Source organism: Haliotis cracherodii, unplaced genomic scaffold (assembly GCF_022045235.1).
Source record: "Haliotis cracherodii isolate W230 unplaced genomic scaffold, xgHalCrac1.p SCAF_5, whole genome shotgun sequence".
Lineage (NCBI taxonomy): Eukaryota > Metazoa > Mollusca > Gastropoda > Lepetellida > Haliotidae > Haliotis > Haliotis cracherodii.
This window is the reverse complement of record NW_027266308.1, coordinates 46968325-46996296: the sequence shown is the minus strand read 5'-3', so window position 1 is coordinate 46996296 and position 27972 is coordinate 46968325. Positions and strand designations below refer to the sequence as shown.

Sequence of the window (27972 nt, the reverse complement as noted above, 5' to 3'; positions counted from 1 at the left end):
GGTGTAACCCTTTGTAGTTACTTTCTGGAGGCTGAATGTCATCACAATTGTGACTTCGGATGAGTTCCCTTATTGATATCCCAGATGGCTTTAGTGAGGGAACCCTGTGTATTGTAGGTATATCATCTTAGGCGAGAAAATATCAACAATACATTCACTATGATGCTAGCAAGCTATTCCAATAATGTAATACTAATCAAACAAACAAACAAACAAACAAAGAAACGGCAGTTCCTTAATGACATTTCATAAGTGCTGCAATGGTGCGCTAGCCAATCAAACAATGACAATCAATGACTTTCCGGTGTGGACTGTACATAACTGTATTACTTTTGTCCACCTGACTTCAGACCAATCAAGCTGTTTTCTGCATAGTTTTATTTCCCCCCGTAACTAACCACTCACAGTGGTACATGGACATAAATGCAAAGAAGTAGTTTGATTAACAGGGGATGTCCACGTGATTAAAAGAACATACGCTGAATGTTTTTAAGTACACAGGAGACAAATCTGCTGATGTTTCTTAACACTGATACTTTAGGGGTAGTAAATAGTTGTGGAAGTTTATGATAATTAGGCTTGCCATAATAGTATTTTTTTAAAATAGCGCTGATGGTCAGTCAGTGTGTACACTCAAACAAGTAGTGAAACTCGTCACCGACAGAAGTATTACAACGTGGACAGATCCTATCAACGTAGGGTAAATCTATCCATCGTCCCTTCTCAACAGGTAGAGTGTGATTGCTGGTTCTAAACTTAGTCATCGGTAACAAGTTTATATTATTTTTTATAAATATAGGGTTCAAGGCCGAACTCTGGTTTGATACAAGAGTAAAATTTTCCTCTTGATGACATAGTTTGATCGTTGTGCCATCCCTGTATAAATTGGTCTTTAAGCCTACTTTCTACAGTGGACAGCAACCATCGTCTGTTGTCAACACTTTGGTTTAACCATACAAAGCTAAAACCACAACAATTCAATATATCATTGATAAACTTGATCCATTGCGAATGGTAATTGTTTGTGATGTACACCTGGTAAAGTATGTTATAGATAATTACGTAAAGCTTGTTATTATAATCGTACAGGATACAGTTTTGTACCAGAATGCAACCATTCCCTTCTTGATACTAATTGTTAAAGGGGTTCTACCAGTCTCACCATACAACATGTATGATGAAGAACTTTTTCTTAAATGGAGTATATACTTTAGGAACATTTTAAGAACTCCTTCTACGCAAGTGAGATCACTTAAACCCCACACCTCGCAACCATACATTGCTATAGGCGCTACCATGTGGTCGAAAGCTATCAGTAAACATTCGATTGGCGATATACATTTTTGGCTTTGGATAATAAATCAAACAAGGCTTTTAAAGATTGTTCTCTTAACCTTTTGATGGCTTGTGTAAAAGGTCTGTTTTTATTGAAAGCAATTCCCAAATGTGTATCACAATCTGTTATTTCGATTATTTTATTTCCAAATTTATAGTCAAGTTTACATTTTTTGAGGTGCCAGAACCAAAGATTAGTATCTTTGTTTTTTTTTTATTCACCTTCAGTTTCCATCCTTCAGAGTATTTTACGAAGACGTTTAGACTATTTTGTAAGTCAATTGGGTTTTCCGAAAATATTACAGTATCGTCTGCGTACAATAATAACATTAGTTGCAAAACAGAACAGAACAGAAGTTTCAAGGGACATACCTTTACAGTTGTGGACTCTCAAAAAAGGTTTCAACATCATTTAAATATACTGCAAACAGTACTGGTGAGAAAGTTTCACCCTGTCGGACTCTCTTGTTACAAGTAAAATATCCTGATATATCTTCATCATGGACAAACGGTTTTATATTTGAATACATATTGTGAATAAGATTAAATATTCTGGGTTTTTTAAACAATATTGATTTCCACTTGGTACAGTGAAAGGGGATTGATAAACAGGCAGAGCCGATCTAAATATCTCTCTCCAACAAAATTCAAACAAGCAGCAGTGGTATAATTATACAGTAGTATAGACTTCAGTTATATGTGCAAAATCAAAGGTAAACAGTTATTAGTGAGATATGTATAAGTGTGCATGTTTAGACAAATCTTTTGCTCATAGAGAAGAAATGATGTACAGAGTCAACAATATTCAGCAGTATTTTTTTGTCTAGACTGACGTTACCAAACAGGACGGTTCGAAGGTCATATCCATTAACATAATTATAGCTTTCAGATCTAATCTCAGTATAATTTGGGCAAGTATATAGGTAATGTAAAGCGCTATCATTGAAAAAAACCAAATGAACATTCAGGATTATCGCTAATAAATCTATCAAATTTGTGACCGTTTAGATCACTACATCCCAGTCTTAACTTACAGTGGATTATCTGATTAACGCGTGAACCAATATTTTTAAATATGTCAGGCACTTCTGATTTACTACTGTAATACGTTTTTTTAAACTGAGATAATGAAGCGGCTTCTCTCAAAGTAGAATCTAGTACATTCCAGGCGGAGACTGTGGAAGGTAAAAATGATTTTTTTAAATAATTCAGTTCGGCAGCTGCAGTTAGGCTCATAATATTCGTTAGTGTTACGAGTTTCATAATGTGGGCGATCCAAGGTTTTTACCGGTACCATATCACATAAATAACTTGGCGCTGTCCCACTTTTCATAAAATAAAAAATGCATAATCTGTGAAAGTGTCGTCTTTCAGCCAAGGAGGATAGACCGGTTTCGTAAATATATTTTTGTATGACTTGTGACCCTCACGGCACCACATATTGTCCTCAGTGCATCTAGATGTAATATTTCTAGGGACAATTCTTGACCCTTGGTGCAATTATTCCATATATGGTCACAGTAACCAAACAAGGGTAATATGAATGAACAATAGAGCGTATGTAGACTGTCTGTTCAAACGATATTTAAGACTACGAACGCAATTTATCAATGGGCATTAACATTCGACTTGTGTCCATTAATAACTGTATGTTGCTTTCTACCAATTAAGTAACTTTGGAACCATTTTAAGAGAGTCACTTTTATCCCACACTTGCCTAACTTATGTAACAATCCTTTGTGACAGACACGATCGAAAGCTTTACAAATATCACAGAATATTGCCATTACTTCCTTTCCATCATCTAAGGTCTTGCCTATGAAATAAAGATTGGTCAGTTGGTAAACAGTTGAGTCACCGGCGGTTATTCCTGATTGCAAACAAGAAATAACTTGATTATCCAAAAAATGTTTTAGAACACACTTTTCAAATACTTTCGATAGGCAACTTGTGAGCGCGATTGGTCTGTAATTACAACAAGCATGGATGTTATTTTTCTTATAAATTGGAATTACTGACGACTGTTTCAATGGCATAGGAAAGATATGTTGGGACAGGGATAAATAAAATAAATAAAACAATAGCAAAGGTCTTTAATAAACGATTACTTATCATATCAGGACCAGCAAATTTCGATATGTCAAGTTACAATAATACATCCTTCATTTCTTTCTGAGATAAACATATTTGCTGTAGGGTAAAAACATTAACGGAAAATGCGTTATCGTCAATAACGACGAAACTGGCGACTACGTTTTCTTGACGTTTGAAGGTAGTTTTTAACTAGTCGCCACCACGTGTTCTTACCTTTTGTGGAATTTACAATATCGTCAATTTTGGAATAAATTTCACAAATTGCATTTTTCGAATTTCAGAGATGACTAAGTTACGCATTTTTCTGAACTGCTCCCAGTGACCTGCTACATTTTTACGTTTTGCCTTCTTGTGAATCCTATTCCGCTTCCATGTCAATTTTCGAATATGTCCGTTCATCCAGGGTGCATCTGTTGGGCGTATTCGTACAATCTTGTTTGGTATACACTGTTTACATATTGTCTTAACTGTATCAGTAATATTTTCGGTTATAACATTTATATCTGCAGCAGCAAACAAGGGTTCCCAATCTATATTATTGCTAAATTCTATCAGTTGTTTATTAATTCCATTGTAATCATAGAGAGTTCTCATGAAGGATCTACTTTTCATCATTTGATATTTTAAATGAACAAATGCTGAGCTATGATCACTGCAAAAGGGGGATTAACTCCTGACATGCTGACCAAGTCTGGACATGAGACAAATATAAGGTCAATAAGTTTAGAAGACATATGCATTAGCCTTGTCGGATCCTTAATTGTTTGTTCTAGTCCGTAGAGTCGTTTCAAATTATCGATATGTATGTCAGTATCACTGAGTAAGTTGACATTAAAATCTCCCAAGGCAACTATTTTAACATTATCATCAACAGCTAGGGAGACCGACTGCTCAGTCAGGTCCCAATAATGAAGGTCGAAGGTAGCTCTATAAAACGTAACAATTAACAATTTTTGGTTACGTGATGTAACCTGAACCCAAACCGCTTCATGACCTGGCAAGTCAGTCCTGCGCAATAAGTATAAAGTATCCTTAACGTATACTGCAACTCCACCTCCTCTAGTAGGGCGGTCCTTGCGTAGAGGCAGATGGTAACCAGGTAATGGAATGCCCTCGTCCCTAATGCCACTATGCAGCCATGTTTCGGAAATACATACAATATCATGATCGTGAAGTTCAGCATTGATTAAATCGATTTTACCTTGTAGGCTACAGACATTGATATGAACGATACTTAAATCTGAATATTCAGGTCCTGGATAGGGATGTATATCTCCGCAACATAATAATAATAGTAACGCTAACTGGATACCTCTGTGGCCAAAAGTACAGCATAACAAAGTAAGAATATAAGTATAACCATCCAATCCACATTTAGCATTACAGAGTACCGTCAGTTGAATGCCCCAATCCTTTGACGATATTGTGCTATATTAACTCCCATGAGAGATTATGTCATAGAGATTATGTTTATCTGAAAAAAGGACTGGGTGCGAAGTGGCCAATGATAATTACAATATTATTCTGCGAAAATAACTGTAAGGCCTGATTATCTGTCTGCGATCTAACTAAGCACGCATACTCCCTGCTGCATAGATACTGGTCGACAAGCACTAAATGATCGTACAACAAAGATATACTTGCTTTGTGTCTACAAAGCATAACACAAAAATGCACAAACATGCATCAAATACATGTTTCAAAGGGGAGGGGTAATAACCCAGGAGGCATGAGTTCATAAATTAATTAATAAGTATTTGACTATAGACCGTTTTAAGGAGGGAGTAAGAACAAAAAAGAGAGAGGAAAACACACACACAAAAACCACTAGTGGGTGGTAAGGGGGTATAACTTAGATACACCACTTCTTTGAGTGGCATTTAGAAGTTGGTGTGATGAAGGAAGACGAGTTCTATGGATGAACAACTTCAATTACTGCGACGTTTCGGTGTAGATCCTAACACCTTTATCAAGTGATGGATAGTGCTAAACAACATAGGTAGATGGATAGTGCTAAACAACAAAGGTAGATGGATAGTGCTAAACAACATAGGTATACCTATGTTGTTTAGCACTATCCATCACTTGCTTGATAAAGGTGTTAGGATCTACACCGAAACGTCGCGCTAATTGTAATAAAGAAGTTGTTCATCCATAGAACTCGTCTTACTTTAAATACACCAACTTGGCATTAGAAAAGAAAACAAAAAATAACAAAAGACAATAACGAACGATTATCATCTCATCATAATAGTGTGACAATACATAACACTACGAGTCATTAGGTCCATATCAAGGGTACATGGAAATATAAATTCAACTTCATGAGTCAAAGTTGTATGGAAGGTGGTTCGACGAGGGTGGAAAGTTCGCTACATTTTTGACAACCTGTGACAGCAGCCACATCAGCATAGGGAGAGGTGAATGTTTTTGCTCCTTATCTCAGCACGGGGAACGGGGAATCAGCGTGGACCACTCGCTCAGTAACACTGAAGACGAATCACCAGTTCATAGGCTCTCGTGATATGTAGTTTACAATAACAACAAGCGAGAGTGGGTTGCGATATGGACACGTGACTCCTCTCTACTCATTCTTCTTCCAGAGATACCTTTTGCCATAATCCGATTCGCCAAATGTTGTCAAAGGCCTTTTTGAAATCCACAAATGCGAAGTACAATTTCTTTTTACTCGCCCTTAAAATATCTATTATACAATAGAGTACACATAAGCGATTGTTTAAAACTGCGGTGAACAATTTACCAAGAGAAGATAATATGGTAACTGGGCGATAAGTTTCAGGTTTGGAGGGGTCACCTTGCTTTTTATAAATAGGTCTGATCATGCCAACCAGCCATGATGTTGGAAATTTTCCACTTTCAAGAATTAAGTTAAACAGGTCATAATAAACATTAATCATAACGTCTTTACTCGATATCAGGTACTCGTTTTCTATCTTATGAAATCCGAAACTTTTTCTCTTTTTAAGTGAATTGATTGCCAGTAATATATCTGCAACAGTAAATTGCCTGTTAAGTTCTTCATTATCAGATTGGAGATCTATAATTTGTTTACATTCATTTTCACCAACATCATTTGCATTAAGTTCTTTAAAAAGCAATAAAGTTGGTCAATTCATATATTTTGTCAGACTCTTGATTTTTTTAAAAGTATTTCCAAAATTGTCTTGGGTATTCTTTCGCCATTTGTTTGAATTTGTTTTAGTCTTTCTCACGTAATTGTTATAACCATTTTTCATTTTTTTATATTGTACCTCTCAGTACAATTTTATCACTTTCAAGTTTAGTAAGTCTATAAGTACGTCTAGCATTCTTGACGTCTTTACCATACCATTCTTACGGTGGTCCATAAGGGACATGGTGTCTGTTTTTCAATATTTTGATATTTCACTTACTTTTATCATAACCTTTTGCAAATTAACACAATTTGTTATACAAATGTGATAAATCATGTATAAAAACAACCGAAAACATGGAAAATGTACTCTCAAGTAGCTTTTGAATCGCTGAAATGTGAAGCGAAAATTTTAAAAACTAAAATGGAAATGTCATGAACAAAAACGAAAAGGTCAAAAACTAAAATGAAAATGTCAAAAACAAAAACGAAAATGTCAAAAACTAAAATGAAAATACATAAAACTATTTCCACTGCGTGTGATAATATTCCCACCGCGGTGAAAAGTAAACCCACAAAATAAACTAGAAAACTTCAAGGCCTTAAGCGTATTCTTAATCAAAACGGAACTAATAAAACGCATCTAAAAACAAAATAATCTACCAAATCAAAATCACATAAACAAACAAACATCTACCACACCCAGCTCCCAGTTCTCCTAGCCAACCCCATCGGCATCTATTCCAAATCTCAAAATTCCCAAATTCTATATAAGCAACACCTAAAGCCCCCTCTTGGGTTGCACACACCACTTTCGCCCCTTTCGGAAACACATTAAATGGCCTGGCCGGGCCCGTGTGCGAAATACGCATCAGTCGGAAAGCGCATGTTAAATCTCAAAGTAAGTAAGTAAGTAAGAAAAGTATTTTTTGATATTGGTAGGTTGAATTAAACAAGTTTATTCCTCTATTGTTGTAGTGTAGTTTACCATCAGTTGTTATCAAATATGGTGACCATCTGCATTGTCGTGTTGTTTTAACGATTAGACTAGTATTCTGAGATGAAAGTACACCCAAGCCTCTTAATCCATACCCTGCTCTTGCCCCAACAAGAGTCTATAAGTCAGTGGTCACTTATACCGGTCTTTGTTCCAGCCTAATTGGAGATGTTCACCAATTAACATTCTCATCTCTCCAGCATAATAGATTGGTTAGAACTAGATAGGTCAGTGTGGTCACCGGATGTTAACTGGCGTAAATAGTGGGGTCAAACCAGCTGACCACACATTCCTCATCAGTGTTCTGAACAGACGTTTCAACAGTAAGAATGACCGATTCAACAACTGTGTCCAGCCTTTTGGCAGAATATGACGACAACCAAGCGTGTCTGACAGCGATGGCCGAGAGCTCCCTAGCGAACAGTCACATTCCTCTGCTTGGCCACCTCTGTGGAGATCTCCCTGAGAAAGTTGTCTGGAAGATGATGGTGAGTATCGTACTGAAATGAAAATAAAAAGGGTGCACGCATGATTCTTTTATTGAGAAAAATCAACCGTCAGTATCTGACGCTCTTAACGAAGTATTTGAACTTAAAAATGATGATTTAAATTAAACGTGGTGTTTTGTACCACTCTATAATGACTGGAAAACACTGAAAACATATTGGTCAATTCTTAATTTCTTAATTAATTCTTAATTTTCAGTATATGAGCTACCACCAGCTGAGAGCTCAAGACAGGTGCACGATGCTAAGTGTCGTCACTGACTACATAGTTCACAGTCCCGTCTTCCTTGAGACTGCTGTTAACGTTAAGTCGGGAACCAGTTCCTCAGACATCATCCGGGTTTTGGCCCAGTGTTGGCTAAAAACCCTACTTTCCGCAAAGAGAGGTAATTATCGTTTTATAGTCACGTGCTTTCATCACAATTTGAAGGTACTTTCATTATTTCGTCACGTTGGAATGGAATATTATAGGATTAATTATGTGTTTATCTATTTTTAAGGTTTAGATGTTCAGTCTTTCAACAACCTCACGATGACACTGACCAGATGTGTGTCACAACTGAGGGTTTACCACCTCCACCGTCCCTTCAAAGTGGTACTCAAGCAAGCCATCCGACTGAAAGAGCTGGCCTGTGCTGACCTTGCCTCGACGTATTTTCCACCTACAGTCGATGTCAACTTCCCCCGGATTGCTGAAATCTCCTACAACAAAATGAGAAGGTTCCGCTCTTGTGCAAATCTTGCTACCATGACTCTTGCGTCGACCGTGCCAACATCTGCCTTTCCTTCTACACCAACACATCAAAAGATGTCCACACAGACGGAGCAGAAAGCTCACCCATCTTCGACAAATCGACAGACGCTCTCTACACCGGTTCGCTTGCTCCATTCCGTACCCGATCAGTCCCGATCTACAACGGCTAGAAAGGAGCCATCTACACTGGCTGGCATGCCCCCGTCTCTACCAGCTCGACAGAACACGTTTACACCAGCGCATATATTTCATCCTACAATAACTCAGAATCCGTCTACTTCGAACCGCATGAACTCCTCTACCCTGGCTCTACAGAATTCACCTACATCAGTTCAAAAGAGACTTTCTCCACAAGCTCGACAGATCCCGATTACATCATCTCGTACGTTTACGTCAACCTTGGCTCGGCACAACTCGTCTGTAATGTCCGCGTCTGTACCAGCTCGACAGATCCCATCTACACCACCTCGCACGAACATTTCAACCCTGGCCAGACAGACCCCGTCTGCACCAGTTCATATGTCCCCGTCTGTTCGAGCTCCACAGAACCTATCGACACTAGCTCGACAGATCCCATCTACACCTCCTCGTATGTACGCTTCAACCCTGGCTCGACAGAACCTGTCTGCACAAGCTTATACGCCCCCGTCTACACCGCTTCGACAGAACCCGTCTACACCAGGTCGACAGAGCCCATCGTTACTGCATGCAACCAGCGGGTTGACCCTCTATGGACGTCACACACCTACTCACGATCATCACACTCCGTCTACGAAGACTCCACTGGCTCCTTATACACCATCTCAACCAAATTGGTCAAGGAACATTGGTACATCACCACGGGCTACTAACAGACTCACCGACAGCCAACGTCTGTTGATACATGCTGAATTGAAAAGACTTCATCTCGTTACATCCAGTCCTTCTATGCCACTGCACACATCAAGGGAGGCTATGGGTTCCAGCAAGAGATCAAACAGCTCGGTAGCAGCCTCAGATTCTTCTGCCCTTCGCCCTACAGGGAAACAACTTGTAGAAGCGAGACAACTTGTCCACAGACGGACCGCAGCCAGCAGTCTCCACCCAACAGACAGAACTGTGACCAAGGAATTGTTTTTCAACTAGAAGCTGTTACCTTTTAGTCCGACTGATTTCTTGCTCACTGATTTCACAGTATGTCATTCATGAAACCACAATAAACTGTTGGACGCATACATTTTATTTTTATGTTTGTGATATGTGTAGCAGCGTATCTGTGGGCTTGGGGTAGCTCAACAATTCATCACAAACGGCTACTGTGTGTAAGGCTATTCGACGTTTATTCGTTTATGTCGAAGCGCACATAAAATATATGTGAATTATTTAGTCTTCAGTTTAATAAATATTACACAACCTGAAAGTGAAGTATGCAGCAAGTTATGATCACAGCCCTGGACCAACTAGGAATAATCCATTTAATTCCCACTGATGTACTCTGGAACGTATACAGCAGTTGTTTATTTGCTGATATTTCATCCAGCTCTCTAATCTGAGATATCAACTTCCACATTCTTGTCGTAAAAGACGACAAAGGGGCATTGTTTGTATCAGTGCCCCGACGAAGTATACCGTTGTTCATGCCATAACCATTGGTTTGCTTGGAAATATTTGGTTATTTACAGAGTAGCGATAATAAAAGCGACAAAACCCTTTCCATATTCATCAGAAATCTCTGTAAATGCGGATTTGATTGTATGAATCCGACAATGCCATGAGCATGTGTTTATGAACCACTATCAAATAGTTGCCATACCAGGTTTTCGCGATAAGGTGAGCGTAGCCTGCCCCAAAGGTGGCACCCATCACGCACACAAGCAAAGTCAAATCAATTGTTCACCTGAAAAACGCGGAAACATGTGGTACATGTAGGGAAGTGCATCGGACATCATTTTTGTCAGTTCGTCAAATTTGGAAATATTCTCTACATTCACCTGACGAAGGTAGCTCTCAAACGTCGTGACAAAGAATAAAAGAAATTGTCATGTATTGTGACAACTTTTAAATGCTTAAGGAATAAAGCGTAATGTAAAACAACATTCCCGATTTACTTCACTCATCCACAGCCCTGAGGATGTTTACTCATTTAGTGTCATTTGGAGGGTGTACGTGATTTTACGAGCTGACTCTCTACACCACGACACGCCGCGATATAACTGGAATACTGTTAAAAGCGGCGTTAAACCCAAATCACTCACTCACTCTACGCCACAAGATCCTAGGGGTACGCTTGGCTACTGACACATGCAACAGGTTGGGAGAAGGATAAACATGGAGACAGAAAACTTCAGAAGTAACCCGACAGCATGTGATGTGTTTAACAGTTATGATCAAGTTTCGATTGTTTGTTGTGTCACGCCGCACTCAGCAATATTCCAGCTATATGACGATTCTGCACCAGACAATCCAGTGGTTGACATCATGAGCGTCAATCTACGCAATTGGGATACGATGACATGCATCAACCAAGTCAGCGAGCCTGACCATCCGATCCCGTTAGTCGCCTCTTACGACAAGCATGGGTTGCTGAGGACCTATTCTACCCCGGGTCTTCACGAGTCGATGACTTGAAGTTAGTCACCAACCGATACACGCGGCCAATTATTGGGTGTGTTTTAGTAGAAAATGTTAGAAATTAACAATATAGACTTAGGAACTAACGGTATCCCGATAACCGATTGGCTTCAACGGTAAACAAGGACAAACGGATTATCAAAACTACCGAGCGAGCCAGAAACTTATGATCGTGGGTTCGAATCTCAGATCTGCCCAGATCATACTTCAATGTTTGTTAGCACCATATACACTCTTCAAATAAGGAATGACATGACAATGAACAATTTTTAATGTCTTTGAACAACATGTGACTAACGAGCTCCAAAATTTCATATTTGTATCTATGATAGTAAATAAATATATCGACTTCATAAGGTACAATATATTTTTAAAAAACTGCCTGTGCGGTCCTTTTTTGAAGAGTGTACTTTGCACAAGGATTGGCAAATGGGTCCTGAGACTTTCCTCCCACACCAAGCTGACACGCCGTGATATAACTGAATACTTTTCAAAGCGGAGTTACACAAAACCAGGAAGACTATACAAATGTAGACGCCCTGACAAAACTCACTGACTCACTGATCAGATAAGCAGCTTACAAATATTACACTTGTGATAGAAAAATAGACGCCCTGGCCAAACGCACACACTCGCTCAATGCATACAATGCATCAGATACATCAGACAATACGCAGCTAACAAATATTACACTTGTGACAGAAGCCTTTACAACATTTTATCCTTTAATCGGAAACGTGAACTCGTTTTGTAAACACTCGAGCTAGTTGACTCTATGACTGTATCATGACACATGCGTCCGGATCACTTACAAACAGGACTCGTAAAGATCCGGATCAGACTTCAACAACCCATGCTTGTGGTAAGAGGCGACTAACGGGATCGGGAGGTCTGGCTCGCTGAATTTGATGATACATATCATCGTATCCCAATTGCCTGGATCGATGCTCATCATGTCAATCACTGTATTGTGTGGCCCAGACTCGATTATTTACAGACCGCCGTCACATATATCTAGAATGTTGGTGAGTGCGGCGTTAAACAACAAACCAACAAAAGTTACAAACAATGGAGTCCTTCTTTAGCATCACAATTAAACATAATATTGTTCTGGGAGGATTGTATACGCATGTCTGGTGTCACAATGCTCGCGTGAAATGGCAATCCGTGACATTTTATTCAGGTCGGTTTTTTTGTCGAACATGCAGATGATTATCAACTTTGCATGGTGACCTTGCAGGGGTCATATACCTTACTTCCTCATATCAAAGCGGAACAATGTGAGTGGTGAAGGCGACACCCTATATCAACTTCCGCATTTAAACAGCAGAACCATTTTTTCAGTATCTGAGAGCAAACAATGTAAGGAAAAGCATCATGTCTTTCCCCTGTTAAACCAGTAAACCTTATTTTTGATAAGTCATTGTCACAGCTTTAATGGGGCGCTAGGCTCCGTCAAATTGACAGTCCTAGTAAGTTTCAGACAATTTGTTTGTCTGCATAAGATTCTGTCTATTTCAAGATTCATTGCAATCTAACATTTAAAAAGAGAGAATATGTCACTTTCACATATGACACTAATTATAACGTGTGAATTTCAATGTAAATGCACAGTCCCTATGTAAGACTCATTCTTTATATCTTAGCAGCGTGGATGTCATGGCACAGTGTATCCAAATATGAACTTACAAAGTATAAAAGCTATTTACATGATAAAGAACATATGCTTATGTATTTTCTTATAATACACGAATGAGTGAGTATGGTTTTACGCCGCTTTTAGCAATATTCCAGCAATATCACGGCGGGGGACACCAGAAAATGGGCTTCACACATTGTACCCATGTCGGGAATCGAACCCGGGTCTTCGGCGTGACGAGCGAACGCTTTAACCACTAGGCTACCCGGCCGCCCCTAATACGCGATTGAATACGCCTAAGGCGTTGATGATTGAATTGTTTACTGGATCTTATGCAACTGCCTGTTTAATATTAATTCATGACGCGCAGTTACATTGACAGTACACGTATGCTTGTGACATTAACATCCTGTTTGAAGCGGTAAAACGTGTAGCAGGTCGAGTGGCGAGCATACAAGTGACATGGACAGTCACAGAGCAGGCCTCTTTCTGTTGTGCATCTACATCGTCACAGGAGAAAGATGTGAGTAGTTTTTCCTACAAGATAATGGAAAACATACAAAAGTATTAATGATACAACTTGAGACACTGTAGTTAGCGTTATGAACTTCATCAAAGACCTATTTATATTCGTATTTGATATAGTGCTGCACACGTGACAGATGACAACATACATGTATAATTTCACTAGCACCTTATCTACGCTCAGGGATACCACCCACCCACGTGCACCCCTCGCAGGGACCGATCATTTCATATTCGAAGGGGCGCGGGCTGTGATTTTTTTACGGAGACTAAATTATTATTTCAGCGACAGTTGCAAAACCAGATATTTTTAAAAAAAAAATCATTATTATTTTTCAAGTCTGAAGCATAATTATTTTTTTCAAACATTTTCTGGGACAATTTTTTTCGACAGAAATGTACAACTTGCTTCCGCCACTTAAATATTGTCGATGTGATGTGTAACTCACAAGCAAACACAACACATGTTGGCTTCAATTGAAGTAATGATGTGTCCGTTTGACAAGCGGCTGTATATTAACAGCTACACGCCTGTGTATGATACTTACAGCATGGTCTTATGGTCATTTAAAATAGCGCGGTATGAATGGAAGCACTCAACACTAGCAGATTTAACCTGTATTTACGTCTGGTTAGACGAATATGTATTCACATTTGCTGTCTGGCAACTTTGATGTCCCCTACAGGCGAAATGGTTACGTTTCTCACTGCTTTGTTACTGTGAACTGACCAATCGACGAGGCCGTATAATCATCACATCTACGAATGTTCATGTGCTATGTTTCAGCTTTCTGGGTCAATACAAATGGAAGCACCGCCCATGAATTATATAAAACTGAGACGTTCCTTTCCTGGTGGGACGCAGCAAATCACGGGTGTGCCAAATCCGACGGGCATCTTTTTGTTCCCCAGAGCCAGAGTTTAGAAGATCGTGTGATAAACTTAATAGATGAGAACAAGGTGTATTGGGTTGGTGGAATCCAATACTCGTACTTGAAATGGACGGGTGAGGTAGTTTAAACCCGGTTCATCTCAAATGTATCTTCGTGCTTTCCAATCATGTTCGTATAAGAAGCAAACACACGTCTGCAGATAGATATATATATATATATATATACATAATTTCTGTCACGTTTTGTTTGGTTTAAAATTCACTGTCACAACCCTTTCATAATGTTTACAGATTATACAATAATATATGTATGTTCACTTACATCATTACTGCTTCTTCCTATCTATGTTCTTCAAAACGGAAGTTTGAACACATATGACAATAGTTTCATGTACATCATTTCAGAGGACAACACAAGGTACCACACGAGAGTCGGTTACTTGTCCGCTGGTTCTGTTACCCCTGTCACATTACAGGACAATTCTGCATCAAGATGCGGTTCAAAATGTGGAACCGATCATCGACTTTATGGACTTCAGGTAAATATATGCGATCCAACCCTTTCCATAATCATAAGAAATGTCTACTAAAAGCAGAGTTAATTGTACTACTGTATTCCGATTATATCATGAACATGCGTTAATAAATCACAATCAAGTTGTGGTGATACCAGGTCCCACCGGTGGCACCCGTCACAAACACACGTAAATGAATGATAAGACTGGGATATTTAATACAACAGAGAAAAGTATATAGATCCATGATGATAACATTCATCTCGTCTCAATAATACCTTCATGTCGACCATACCATTATATTCGGGCGGTGGTCTTGTGGTTGAAGCGTTTAATCCTTAAGCCGAGATTCCCCACATGAGCACAGTGTGCCCACTTCTGGGGTCCGCCGACGTGATATTGCTGGAAAATATTCTAAACACAAAGTAAAACCTAAGTCACCACTGCAATTATGTTATGTATTCATACAGCACATGAGACCACAAGGCTAAATTTAGAGGAATATCAGTAAAGGATGTAATTCACTCCATAGTAATTCAAGATAAATATATAATGCCAAAAGTCTTACCCTGAATTTCCCATGGACGATCATGACATCGTCGCTCTGTCATTGCCTTCACTCACTAAAAATGTCCACATAACACATAACACATAACACAACTAAATATAAAGGATCAAGTAGCTACATGTTTCTCCTAGAATCTAGTCTTGTATTTATGATTGAGATACTTCGAATTCTTGCCAGACATGACTAGTGTTCTAACGTTAACGTCATAGTCATATGCATGTATCACATGACGCACGACCTGTGCAGAGTTGCGTCCCTTAGACACGCCAGAAACCTATGATTGTGAGTTCGAATCCCGGTTCTCCCCGATTATGTTTCTAGGTTTGTCAGCACCATACCCGTGCTCGTGGGTTTCACCGAAGTGGTAAACGTCTAAGACCTGCATCACTTGGGGCTTTCCTCCCACATTAAGCTGACACGCCGTGAAACTACGGGAAAATACATCAATGTCCGGCAATCAGAGTAAGTGATTTATGTGACACGAACAATTCCGAAGAAATCAAGCTCCCAAACACAACATTGTCATGAAGCACGTGACCTCGGACGGCATGTGCAAGAAGTGGTATGTCAGATCTACCATTGTCACTCAGACTCGTTTGTGAGCAGACGCATTGTTTTCTTGGAACCAAACGCTCACAGACCCAATACCAACAAACACATAACGTCGATGCCAGACGCCACACTTGACGTCGAAGGGCAACAACTCAAGTCCAGGACAGACTAGTCAGAACGATGACATTAAGAAACGGTTTCAAATTGCCACTCAGATGAGGGACCGGTTACAACAGGTAACTGGTGTACGAGTACGTGTCGAGATGGTGCGAAATCGTCTGCACAGTTGGCATTTGCGTGCTCGACGTTCACGTGTCAGCCAACAACTAACTGCTCGTCATTTGAATCAGAGGCGTCAGTGGTGTAGGGAACGTCAACTCTTGGATAATCGACGTTGGACTGATGTCATGTTTTCTGACGAATCATGGTTCACTTCGACTTCCATGACCGAAGAAATCGAGTTTGGAGACGTCCTAATATGAGCGTTAACGTCCTACAGCATGCTCGTTGTGGGGGTGGGTTCATAATGGTATGGGGTGGTATCAAAATGGCTGGCTGCGCTCCATACTGTCCACCGCAGCCAACACAGATCAATACTGTCGGGACAACATCATTGCACCACTTGCGTTATTCAAATATCTACACAATAACGATCCCTCGTGGCCTCTTAGCATTAATACCATGCACAATTGTAATGCAAACCAAGCCGACTTCAGTTCCATTCTCGGATATTTCGCATCGTACCACCTCAGCATTAAATAAGGTAGTTCACATTACCTTGTTTTGTACCTTGTATATTTATGGTCAGATTAAAATATGTCTTCATTCAAGGGAACATCCTGTTACTGTCTTGGTAACAGATTGATTAGCGGAATTGCTGTAGGACACAGAACGACTGAGATCCAGTGCCTTGGTAACTACGATCGGTGTGGTGATCATTCGGGTATGACTGTATACAGAAAAGGTAAGGCTGGACCATTTTCATTTGTTTACCTTTATCATGGTTATGTTTGAAATATAATTCTCAAACGTATATCAGACGTCATCAAATTTTCATTATTTGAATAACAATATATATCAAGATGACGTGAGTGTCATATAATATATCTTGTTAACGTCAGTTGTTTACGCTGATGTTTATGGTCAGTGACAAAGATCGAGTGATAAATTTCCTTTCCTGGAGGGACGCAGCAAATCACGGATGTGCCAAATCCGACGGACATCTTTTTGTTTCCCAGAGCCAGAGTGATGAATATCGTGTGATAAACTTAATAGATGAGCATAGGATGTATTATGTTGATGAATTCCAATACTCGTACTTGAAATGGTCGGGTGAGGTAGTGTAAGCCTGGTTCATCTCTGATGTATCTTTCTGCTATCCAATCATGTATATGAAGGAACCAAACACACATATGCAGCATTTGTCAAGGCTTGTTTGTTTTGGAATTCCCTGTTACATCACATGTTTACAGTCTATGCATTACATGTGCATTTCTTGGTTTTCACATCCTTGCTGCTTCCTCTTATATATGTTCTTTAAAACGGAACTTTGAAAATACATGACAATAGTTTCATGTACATCATTTCAGATGACTACACAAGGTACCACACGAGAGTCGGTTACATGTACGCCGGTGTTGTGACCCCTGTCACATTACAGGACAATTCTGCATTTAGTTGCGATTTAAGATGTGGGAACAATCATCGACTGTATGGACTTAAGGTAAATATATGCGAAGCAACTCTTTCCATGATCATAAGAAATATCTGAGCCCATGGTACTATTTCATAATGGTTCACTAGCAAATTATGATGATACTAGGTCCTTTCGGAGGCACCCGTCACAAACACGTACAAAAGCAATAAAAGGTCTGGGACCCCTAATACCACAGAAACAAATTAAAGCATATAGACCCAGAATGATATCAGAAATCTCGTCTCAACAACAAATACAATGCCTTTATGTAGACCATACCATTCGGGCGGAGGAGCAGCCAAGATGATAAAACGTTTAATCGTTAAGCCGAAGGCTTGAGTTCAATTCCCGACATGGGTACAATGTGAGAAACCCATTTCTGGTATGCACTGCAGTGATATTGCTGGAATATTGATAAACGCTGCGTAAAACCTAACTCACTCACTAACTCATTCACTCACTCACTAACTCACTCGTTAGGCGACTAACGGGATCGGGTGGTCAGGCTCGCTGACTTGGTTGATGATGCATGTCATCGTTTCCCAATTGTGTGGATCAATGCTCATGATGTCAATCACTGGATTGTCTGGTCCAGACTCGATTATTTACAGACCGCCGTCATATAGCTTGAATATTATAGTCTGGCGTTAAACAACAAACAAGCAAATAAACAACAAACAAATAAACAACATTTACAGAAATAGACTAAGACTATTCTAATGTCATCAGTAAAGAAATAGGTTCACTGGCAATTACATGTCCACGGTAAATGTCAAGATAAATATATAATGTTAGACATCTGACATTGAATTTCCTGGGACGACCATGACATCGTCACTCTGTAGAACAGACCCGAATTGTGTAGAACTTCCCGCCATTGCCTTTACTCACTAAAATGTCAGTCTACATAACATAACTAAAAGTAAAGGACCATTTACCTACATGTTTCTCCTAGATTCTACTGTTGTTTATAGTATTGATCAACTTCGAATTCTTGCCAGACAGCGGGTGGCCCAGTCGTCTAAGGCGCCGCGATTCGCTGTGCAGAGTTGCGTCCTTTGGGCACGCCTGAAACCTATGATTGTGGGTTCGAATCCCGGTTCGCCCCGATTATGTTTCTAGGTTTGTCAGCACCATACCCGTTTCCGTGGGTTTCACCGAAGTGGTAAACGTCTGAGACCTGCATCACTTGGGGCTTTCCCCACATTAAGCTGACACGCCGCGATATAACTTGAATACTGTTAAAAAAGCGGCGTTAAACCCAACTCACTCACTCTTGCCCGACAGGACTAGTGTTCTAACTATAATGCCATAAACATATACCATATCTCATAAAGAATCAAATCCTCTACGTTCTGAATTAGCCAATTATTTTGTTTTCTGACTAAGACAGTTCACGTCAGAACAAATGTGCTGTTTTAATGCGTGCACAATGTTATACGACAGTAAATAAAAGGAAAATATATAATTAATATCATTCCACCATCTGTGTAACTAGAACATGCAACAAATATATCTATCCATAATACATATACATATATATATATATATATATATATATATATATATATATATATATACGCCAACCATTCAAATATCTACACAATAATAACCCCCATGGCCTCATAGTTATGATATCATAAATGCAAACAGAGAATAGTACATGGTTGTTATCATGGCCTTATTTTGTACATTGTGTAATTGTGGTCTGATTAAAATATATCTTTACTCAAGGGAACATCCTGTTACTGTCTTGGCTTTAACTTACGGTCGTACAACATTATTGTAAGCCACAGTGCGACAGAGATCCGATGTCCAGGCGATTACAACGAGCGGTGTGGTAACGATATAGCTATGACTATATACAAGAAAGGTAAGGATAGACCAGTAATACTTTTCTTTTGTTTACCTTTATTACGGTTATGTTTCGAAATTAAATCATCAAACGTTCATCAGACGTCATCAAATTTTCATTATTTGGATAACAAGATCATTGGATTAAACAGAGGCGTACAGGATAGGATATACATGGCATTCTTAAGCACCCAAGATGATGTCACGAGTGAAGTTCTTAATCCATAGTCTGGTTGCTACTTGACGGTTCGTCGAATTGGAAATTTTCTCGAACCTTAATTTAATCAATGAGAAGGGTACACACGAACACAAGAAGAGTTATAATTTCCGAACGTTCAGAAGTTGATCGGGCAAGAGTGAGTGAGTGAGTTGGGTTAAACGCCGCTTTTTTAACAGTATTCCAGTTATAACGCGGCGTGTGGGCTTAATGTGGGAGGAAAGACCCGAGTGATGCAGGTCTCAGACGTTTACCACTTCGGTGAAACTGCCTACACTGTGAAGGAAAACTGCGCGCATGTTAGTGGTCTACTCAATGTTTAGCATAAGTCTGGAAATACCCCTGCATTGTTGTACGAGCCGACTAAATGAGGATCGGGTGGTCCCAAAGTGTGCCTTTGGTGATTGTATGTCTTTGTACCTTGACGGCGAAGAGCGTTGCTCAAACTGATTTATCCGGTGCAAATTCGATTACTTAAAGGTATTTGTAGCTGGAGTATTGCTGATTACGGCGTAAAACACTATTCTTTCACTCAAAAAGATGACGTAAGGGTTATAGGCCGATGTTTATGGTCAGTACTTATCCGTGCAACAAAATCTTAAATCTTTATCAGTGTCAGTGTAGATAATTCAAAACGTCAACGCAAGAGAATTATCTATCTCCACTGGGTGTCAAAGGCGAACCAATGGTGAAACTTACGCGAATATATCAATAACGTGATGTGCAAGCTTTGCCGTCACCAATGTAACATTTGAAAATCGATTTACTCTTATGTTTGTGTGTCACATGTCAAGTCTGGTCCTGATTAAACGCCTCAAACAACATGATGCATTCCAATTCTTATTCTTATGACCTATCTGGTTGAGCACCCTCCGTGGTTTAGTGGATAGAGTGTCTACGCGGATAGCAACAGGTCGGTGGTTCGATCGCAGGCCGATTCACGCCCGCGTTAAATAATGGCACTTGTTGTTACTCTGCATGCTCTCGGCATTAAGGGTATTAAACAAGGACAGGTCTCCTCGGCTTCAGTATAATGTGTCTGAGTGGGGTATCAATGTTAAACACAACACACCTTACTCGCACATATATATGCACGCAGGCACGTACACGTGCATGCACGTCACCATATGAGTGCAGTTATCTTGATCGATGCTGAACCGTATTTCACCTCAGTGGAGTGGTAGCGTTCCAAAATATGTCTCGAATCGCAAACAGTTAACAATACTGCCGAGAAATCTTTTCATTTCGTACATAACAACCTGTCATGACTCTCCGCATAATCATCACTAAAGTAAAACGCAATGATAGATCATGTGTTTGACAACAAATAAGAACTCGTTTGAATATAGAACATTTGATGTCACTGTACCAAATGACACAAATAGAATATTATTAGTTTACGTGAAACACGTCTTAGATTTTGTATAATTACAGATGACATATACGTACCTCTGTCAACGAATGGAGCGTGTGGTTATGTAGAAAGGCATTGGAATGGCTACCAGAGATATTGGTACCTAGCATATCACCTCGATGACAACTGTGGCCACAAGAGACTATACGCATGCGCAGACACAGGTGGGAACATCCATTTGTCAAAGAACATGCTGGTTGCAGTTACGCAATCAAGTGAACCTCATCTATAGTGACTATGTAATAATTATGATATATTGTACAGGGCGAGATCATTTGCAGTGTGTACTCTATTCATCACGTTCAGCACACCTTGACCTATCTAACTTTAGGATGCACATTAAACTGCAAGACGTCTTTTAGCAGAAATATGGATATGTTCGTTTCGTCATTGTTTTCATGTAACATCAAAGATAACTATGCTGATATCACTGGTAATGGATGCAGTGAATGGAATTGGCGTCACACATTGCACCCATGTGGGGAATCGAACCTGAGCCTTGGTCGTGACGAGCGAACGCTTCCACCACAATGCTACCCAAACGCCCCAGTTCTGTTTGAAACGAGCACACAATCATCTAACATGCATATGCATGTCTACACGCTAGAATTACTTAATGGCGTATCAAAAGCCATCTTTTATTTGATCACTTACTCTTCTTCTGTTATTATTTTATCCTTCTGTAGTTGAATAGCTACTATTTACAGACTTAGGGTCTCAAAATACACCGGACGTTATGTAATTAAAAACAAATTTCAAATTTCAAATCTAAGAGTATAATTATGGCAAAGTGAGAAAAACTATGGAAATTGAAGTTAGGCTACTGGAACAACATTCATCTATCGAACTATTTTGCAGTATTACATTTATAATCATTTATACTTAATCTCCATTGCACGACCTCTCTGGTGAGAGTTCGTTCATTTCTCGGAGCGTTAGGGTAGCTTCGTGGGTATAACGTTCGCCCTTCAGGCGGATACATGACCTTGTTACTACGCCACACATGGGTACAGTAGCCGGTTTCTGGTGTCCCCGACGTGACACTGCTGGAGAATATTCATAAATCCTGTTTCGTACTCATTTCGAATTTATTTTCTACTGAAATTATGGATTATCTATTTGTTTATAAATAATACTTGTGTTCTTGTAAATTTAGTGATTCGTTTATTACTCTTTTAGGGTATTTGTTTTCCCAATATACCTGAAAAGATCAACATTTCCCCATTGAGAATGTATAGTTGGTTCATGTAAAATGACAGATTGTTGAGAGATTAACATAATCTCTTACATTTACAACTTCATACGGAGAAATGGAGAGATTGTATGTGATATATGATATCCGCAATTTAGAAGTATACTGACAGTAGTGAATATTTAACGAAGATGTCATTGTTATACATATGTATTGTCGCTTGTGGCCGAGTGTGAACGTATATCGTTCCACTGGTATCATTCAGGTTGCCGTGGAAATGTGTGTGTGATGACAGCAGCAAAAACATGGGAAGCAGCATATACGGACTGTAGACTGGCTAAACCTATTGTATCAAACATCTGGTATAACCAAGATCCTCGATGCTGGATTGGGTTGTATCGATCCATCGAAGGAAAGTTTATCAACGGTAAAGGGTTGGAGTAATGATTCTTTTCTGTTTGTTATAATCGCATCTTTTAACGTCTCTTACTGAATCAGAATATGCCGCCTATGTAAAATAAAACTGTGTCTATCATATGATGTTCACTGGAAATAATCATAAACATAGTATAAAGCAAATATACTGGATTTTGTTTATATTTACACGGATTTCAATAACTGAATGAAGTAAAGTGTGTTGTTTATATGCAGACGAAATGATTAAAATTATGTCATATCTTCTTTCACAGGGATAACAATTAAAAACAACGTCAACAGCAACATGTATTACTCAGACAAACGGTGTCTTGGTGCGTATAGACGTGGTAACTCCTTGCGCTTCAGTTGGTACGGTTGTCATCTTTCGCTTCCAGTTATTTGCAACACAGGTAAACACACTTCAATCTTCATGAAATCTTCGAATAATCAGATCTGCAATAATCCGTCAAACACATAAAGCCATTATTAAACCTACATTGTGATAATGTTCACAGTGAAACGCGAATCAACGCCATTGATATGGGAATCTACTTCTGCGATACACTCATCGACACAAGTGGTAGGTGCATCGACACAAGTGGTAGATGCATCGACACAAATGACACAGGCTACACAACCTTCTTCATCTGTGTTTCTAACATCGCCAATGGAACCACCTGCCACAACCCAGACGGACCTGTTACCAACGGACTCTTCAGAATCATCTGTTGAACGTACTACCGCTCACCCAGTAGACAGTTTTGTAAATCAAGGAACAGACTCCGAAGATCACCCATCTGGATTTACAGGTACAGGTTGTGAATGCATAATCGTCGATGAAGTATGTTCGTTTAATGCAACGGTATTGGCAAATCATGAACTATACATAAATTCACTATGGTACTCATAAGGAGGAAACAATTCAACTCACTTGTTGGTGGTGTAACTGGACATTAAATAGAAGAAATAGCATGTACGTCGACTGTCCATAAATTTGCTGATGACTTAAAGCCCCCTTTTCACACTTTTAATTCAATAATGGTTTGTCTCTTGGTATGTTCGACGAGTTATTCCGATCTGAATTTCAATAGCCTTGCCCATTACCTGACCATTAGACCATACCAATTTTCAAATTAATATATAATAAGTAATAGTTATGTTACAATATTCCCTTATTTTGACTTTTCGAATTTGAACACAAGACATTTAAGAATATACAAGTGGAGTAGTATTTGCCATAGATTAGTGAGTACACGTGTAAAGCCATAGTCAGCACAGCTGCCAGTAACCAATCCACCTTGCGCTTCGGGGTGTGGTGCCACACACCAGCAGAGTCGCCAAATGTGACCAAACTGTCTTCACTTTTGTCGGTTTTCCTACAGAGTAATGGGTTCTATTCTGGTATCCTCACAGAGCATTGCTGTAATGTAAATTCACGCATGCACATGAATGAAAGGTAAACCGTATAACTTACATTCATGTTAAATATGAACATAACACATTCAAACATACTCCCCCTTCACGATTCCTGCATTCATTTCAGTGATGTACATTGTCGGTGCCGCGAGTGTCCTGGCTGTGGGGATTGTTATCTCCCTGGTGCTTGTACTCTTGAAAAGGTGCGTTTACAAATACGGTGTATTACTAAATATTGGCGTTTAGTATAGGGGATTGTTTCACCGCCTGTCTCCATTTAGAATAAACTAAAGGTACCAAGTACTTACTGCAGGTGTAACAATCACCCCAAACCATTTAGAATATGTTCTGCCAAACTATGTTGGACAAATTTGTTTTTAAATAAAACTTTGTATTCATGACTTGTATATATCAACTTGTTCTCCTCGCTATGTGGCTAAAATAAAGCGACGTTAAATTTTAACTCACTCACTACCTCACGCACACCATTTAGAATGCCAAAGACTGAGTCATTAAACGAGTAGCTCCATATCCTACAATTGCTTCAACAATAAATGTATTGTGATACCATATTGGAGTTTTAAGTTCACTATGTGTCTCTTATATAGATGTATAAATGTTATCAGATGCATTCATAAGTTATTATTGTTATAGACAAAGACGTTATTGTTTCAAGATAGAAGACGAGAGAGAAGATGGTGTCCATTATGACAGAGCTAGAGAAAACCTCTCTTACTCTCTTTGTGGTCCAGTGTCACAAGGTGCTACAAGTGAGGATGTACATGCTTGTCCGGTGCAAACTGAAAGTACAAGCCCAAAGTCAACAAGGATGTCAAGGGTTCCCATTGAAAATCGTGTCAGCAACAACGGTTTCAAACAGGAAGAAAGTCTTTACAACGTTCCGGATGAAAAATCGCCTGGACAACCTACACAAATTGGACAAATAAGTCAAATCAATGACACAGCTGCAAGTCCTCAAAACAAAGGTTTTGAGGATGACGGTCAATACAACGTCTTACATGGGGGAGGGTTGGCAAGTGATAGTAAATCTGGATTGTATGCTCACATTGGACCAAGCGGCGGGGAGGTGGAGTATGATACAACACGACATGCCCAAAATATAGGACGATTCGACGATACCTACAACCACATTGGTCTGAGTAAGAAACCTGACGTTGATGACGAAGATCAGTATAATGTATTAAGCCTTAAGAGTCCCCAATGGGCAGCTAATGCCAGTACTGGAGTGTATGACCATACAACACCTACTGCAGACCAACGGAGCATGGCCTCAACCGTACAAGGCAAGAGTCAGCACGTCTCAGATGACATTTACAGTCACATAGACAGAGCAAACAGGGGACCAAAGAAAGAGGAACACGATGTAAACACGGAGGGAAAGGAAGGCAACGGTGATGACGCCCAGAACCTCAACGGTAAAGCCGACGTTGGCTGTTGCAGTGCAGGTGTTTCAGATGGTGCTGGTACAGAACATGTGTATGGTAACACAGGGGAGATAATCGGTCCCTACAATAAAGCGCCGTGTGTCGAGGATGAAGCAAACTATTATAACATTGACTCAATACGAGAGTCCAAATTGGACAAAACATTAACGGGAGGCGAGGAAGACACTGTATATAGTCTTGCGCGTGGAATCTCTGATCAGTAAAATAACCACGGTCTTGTAATTCATACAAACTGCATATTATGCAAATTGAGATGCCGATTTAAAGTGTGTATATAAACTTAAACATTATTGCAAATATGAAATATGCATGGTAAATATTTCAATTTACTTGATTGTATTTTTTTCCCTTGAGTTTATATCAATAACTAACCATTTTAGTGTATGTTGTATTTACAGCCCTGTGTACCGTTGTACAATACAGCCTTAGCGCTACGACTGTCGTAAGTCTATGTTAAGGCATGGGAGTTACGATCATCACCTAAGCACCAAGATCGCTTTGTACAACGGCACCCTGGAGACTGCCTCCTGGTCTAGTGGTAGGGGGTTTAATCCCCGGCCGCATCATACCAAAAGACGTTAAAAGATGGCACTTCGTTACCTTGCCTGGCGCTAGTGAGTGAGTGAGTGAGTGAGTGAGTGAGTGAGTGAGTGAGTGAGTGATTTCGGTTTAACGCCGCTTTTAACTGTATTCCAGTTACATCGCGGCGTGTCAGCTTAAATGTGGGAGGAAGGCCCGAAGTGATGCAGGTCTTAGACGTTTACCACTTCGGTGAAACCCAAGAGCACGGGTATGGTGCTGACAAAGCTAGAAACATAATCGGGGCGAACCGGGATTCGAACCCACAATCATAGGTTTCTGGCGTGCCCAAGGGACGCAATTCTGCACAACGAATCGCGGCGCCTTAGACGACTGGGCCACCCGTGCCCCCGCCTGGCGCTAGACATCAAGGGGCTAAAACAATGACTGGTCGGCTTGGAGCCAGTATACTGTGTCTGAGTGGGTCTTCATGTTAAACTGCGGCATGGTATCTCAGTGGGCAAGCGCAATAAAATCGGCATTAGTCCGGAATAGTACATACACACGCATGCACGCACGCACGCACGCACACGCACGCACGCAATAAGCTTGGACGCGACGTTAAACCTACTTTCACCTGGAATATATTCATCAGTGAAAACTGCTTAATGTATGTTCCTTTAACATGAACACTTTAGTGTGGTATATATTTTGGGTGAGTGAGTGAGTTAAAATTTGAATACGTTCATTAGGAACTAGTATCTGTTTTAACAAAATTATTGATTCTATAGGTATATAATGTTTAAAATTATTTTAATTAATATGTAATTTTCCGCTTCCTACCCTTACTCGTTTGAACTGCATATATTTTTATGAAGATATCAAAGATCTTCTCAAAAGAAAAGTATCCATTCAAAGAAGACTACACCGATTGTCATCTTCCAGTGAAGTGAATTTTCCGTTGCAGGAATTAATCGTCAAATTGTCAATGACCGTCGTTAAGTTGTAGTTTATCAAGACACTTATAATAACTATACAGAAGGATAATGTGGACTGCTCTGATCTCCTTGATGTACTGGGATATATGTTAAACATTTTGATTCAGTTATTTTCTGTTTAGTGCATGTACATATATGACGTTAGCGTATTCCGCATTTATCTGATTTTCTTGTACTTACTTACGCATGAAGTGATGGTTTCCTTTCCTCACATATCTTTTGTTTTTAATTTTAAATCAACTGTAACACACACATTTTGTATTGTCATTAATTGAATTGACAAGGTAAGTTAGCGTGCTGTTTAACTAGGGATGTTTGTGTGATGTGATGTCCATCACCCCTGTAGTTTGTACAGGCAACCATATGCAACTATCAGGTTACAACTTGATCGGTCGAATTCCAAGCATGAAGTTGATCTGATCGATCGAAAAACGTTTGAACACATCTCATTCAAATCAGTCGAATCGGTGTAGTTGCCCAGGCATGGTAAACTCTCAGGATCTACATATTTATTTTGTTCACAATAGTGAATGGGTGGTGCTGGTGACTAAATGTACATACATCTTTGTATATATTGTAATAGTTTTCTTTTAGAATCAAAACTACTATAATAAACCTTTTCACAACAAATATCTTCTTTCACAATTTTAACGCAATCTACAT

General features: G+C 39.5%; 2 protein-coding genes across 2 annotated transcripts; both read left to right on the top strand.

Annotated features, from left to right (window-relative positions):
• The first annotated feature begins 7888 nt into the window (after positions 1-7888).
• Positions 7889-9944, top strand: LOC139443252 (mucin-2-like). Its single transcript, XM_071224223.1, has 3 exons — positions 7889-8047; positions 8265-8451; positions 8566-9944. Exons 1-3 carry the CDS (start codon positions 7889-7891, stop codon positions 9942-9944), a joined length of 1725 nt encoding a protein of 574 aa, XP_071080324.1.
• Positions 9945-13521: 3577 nt separating this feature from the next.
• Positions 13522-26328, top strand: LOC139442771 (uncharacterized). Its single transcript, XM_071223665.1, has 12 exons — positions 13522-13591; positions 14381-14599; positions 14891-15024; positions 16952-17084; positions 17710-17843; positions 19551-19689; positions 21322-21465; positions 22759-22920; positions 23183-23320; positions 23426-23719; positions 24454-24529; positions 24981-26328. The coding sequence occupies exons 1-12, from the start codon at positions 13531-13533 to the stop codon at positions 25993-25995; spliced, it is 2649 nt and encodes an 882-aa protein (XP_071079766.1). The 5' UTR covers positions 13522-13530; the 3' UTR covers positions 25996-26328.
• The last annotated feature ends 1644 nt before the right edge of the window (positions 26329-27972 follow it).

Coding starts and splice junctions, on each gene's coding strand:
- LOC139442771 (XM_071223665.1), top strand. CDS start 13,531: ATGGACAGTCACAGAGCAGGCCTCTTTCTGTTGTGCATCTACATCGTC. Junction 17,085..17,709: donor TATGACTGTATACAGAAAAG/GTAAGGCTGGAC, acceptor ACATCATTTCAG/ATGACTACACAAGGTACCAC. Junction 17,844..19,550: donor ATCGACTGTATGGACTTAAG/GTAAATATATGC, acceptor TCTTTACTCAAG/GGAACATCCTGTTACTGTCT.
- LOC139443252 (XM_071224223.1), top strand. CDS start 7,889: ATGACCGATTCAACAACTGTGTCCAGCCTTTTGGCAGAATATGACGAC. Junction 8,048..8,264: donor AAGTTGTCTGGAAGATGATG/GTGAGTATCGTA, acceptor CTTAATTTTCAG/TATATGAGCTACCACCAGCT. Junction 8,452..8,565: donor CCTACTTTCCGCAAAGAGAG/GTAATTATCGTT, acceptor TCTATTTTTAAG/GTTTAGATGTTCAGTCTTTC.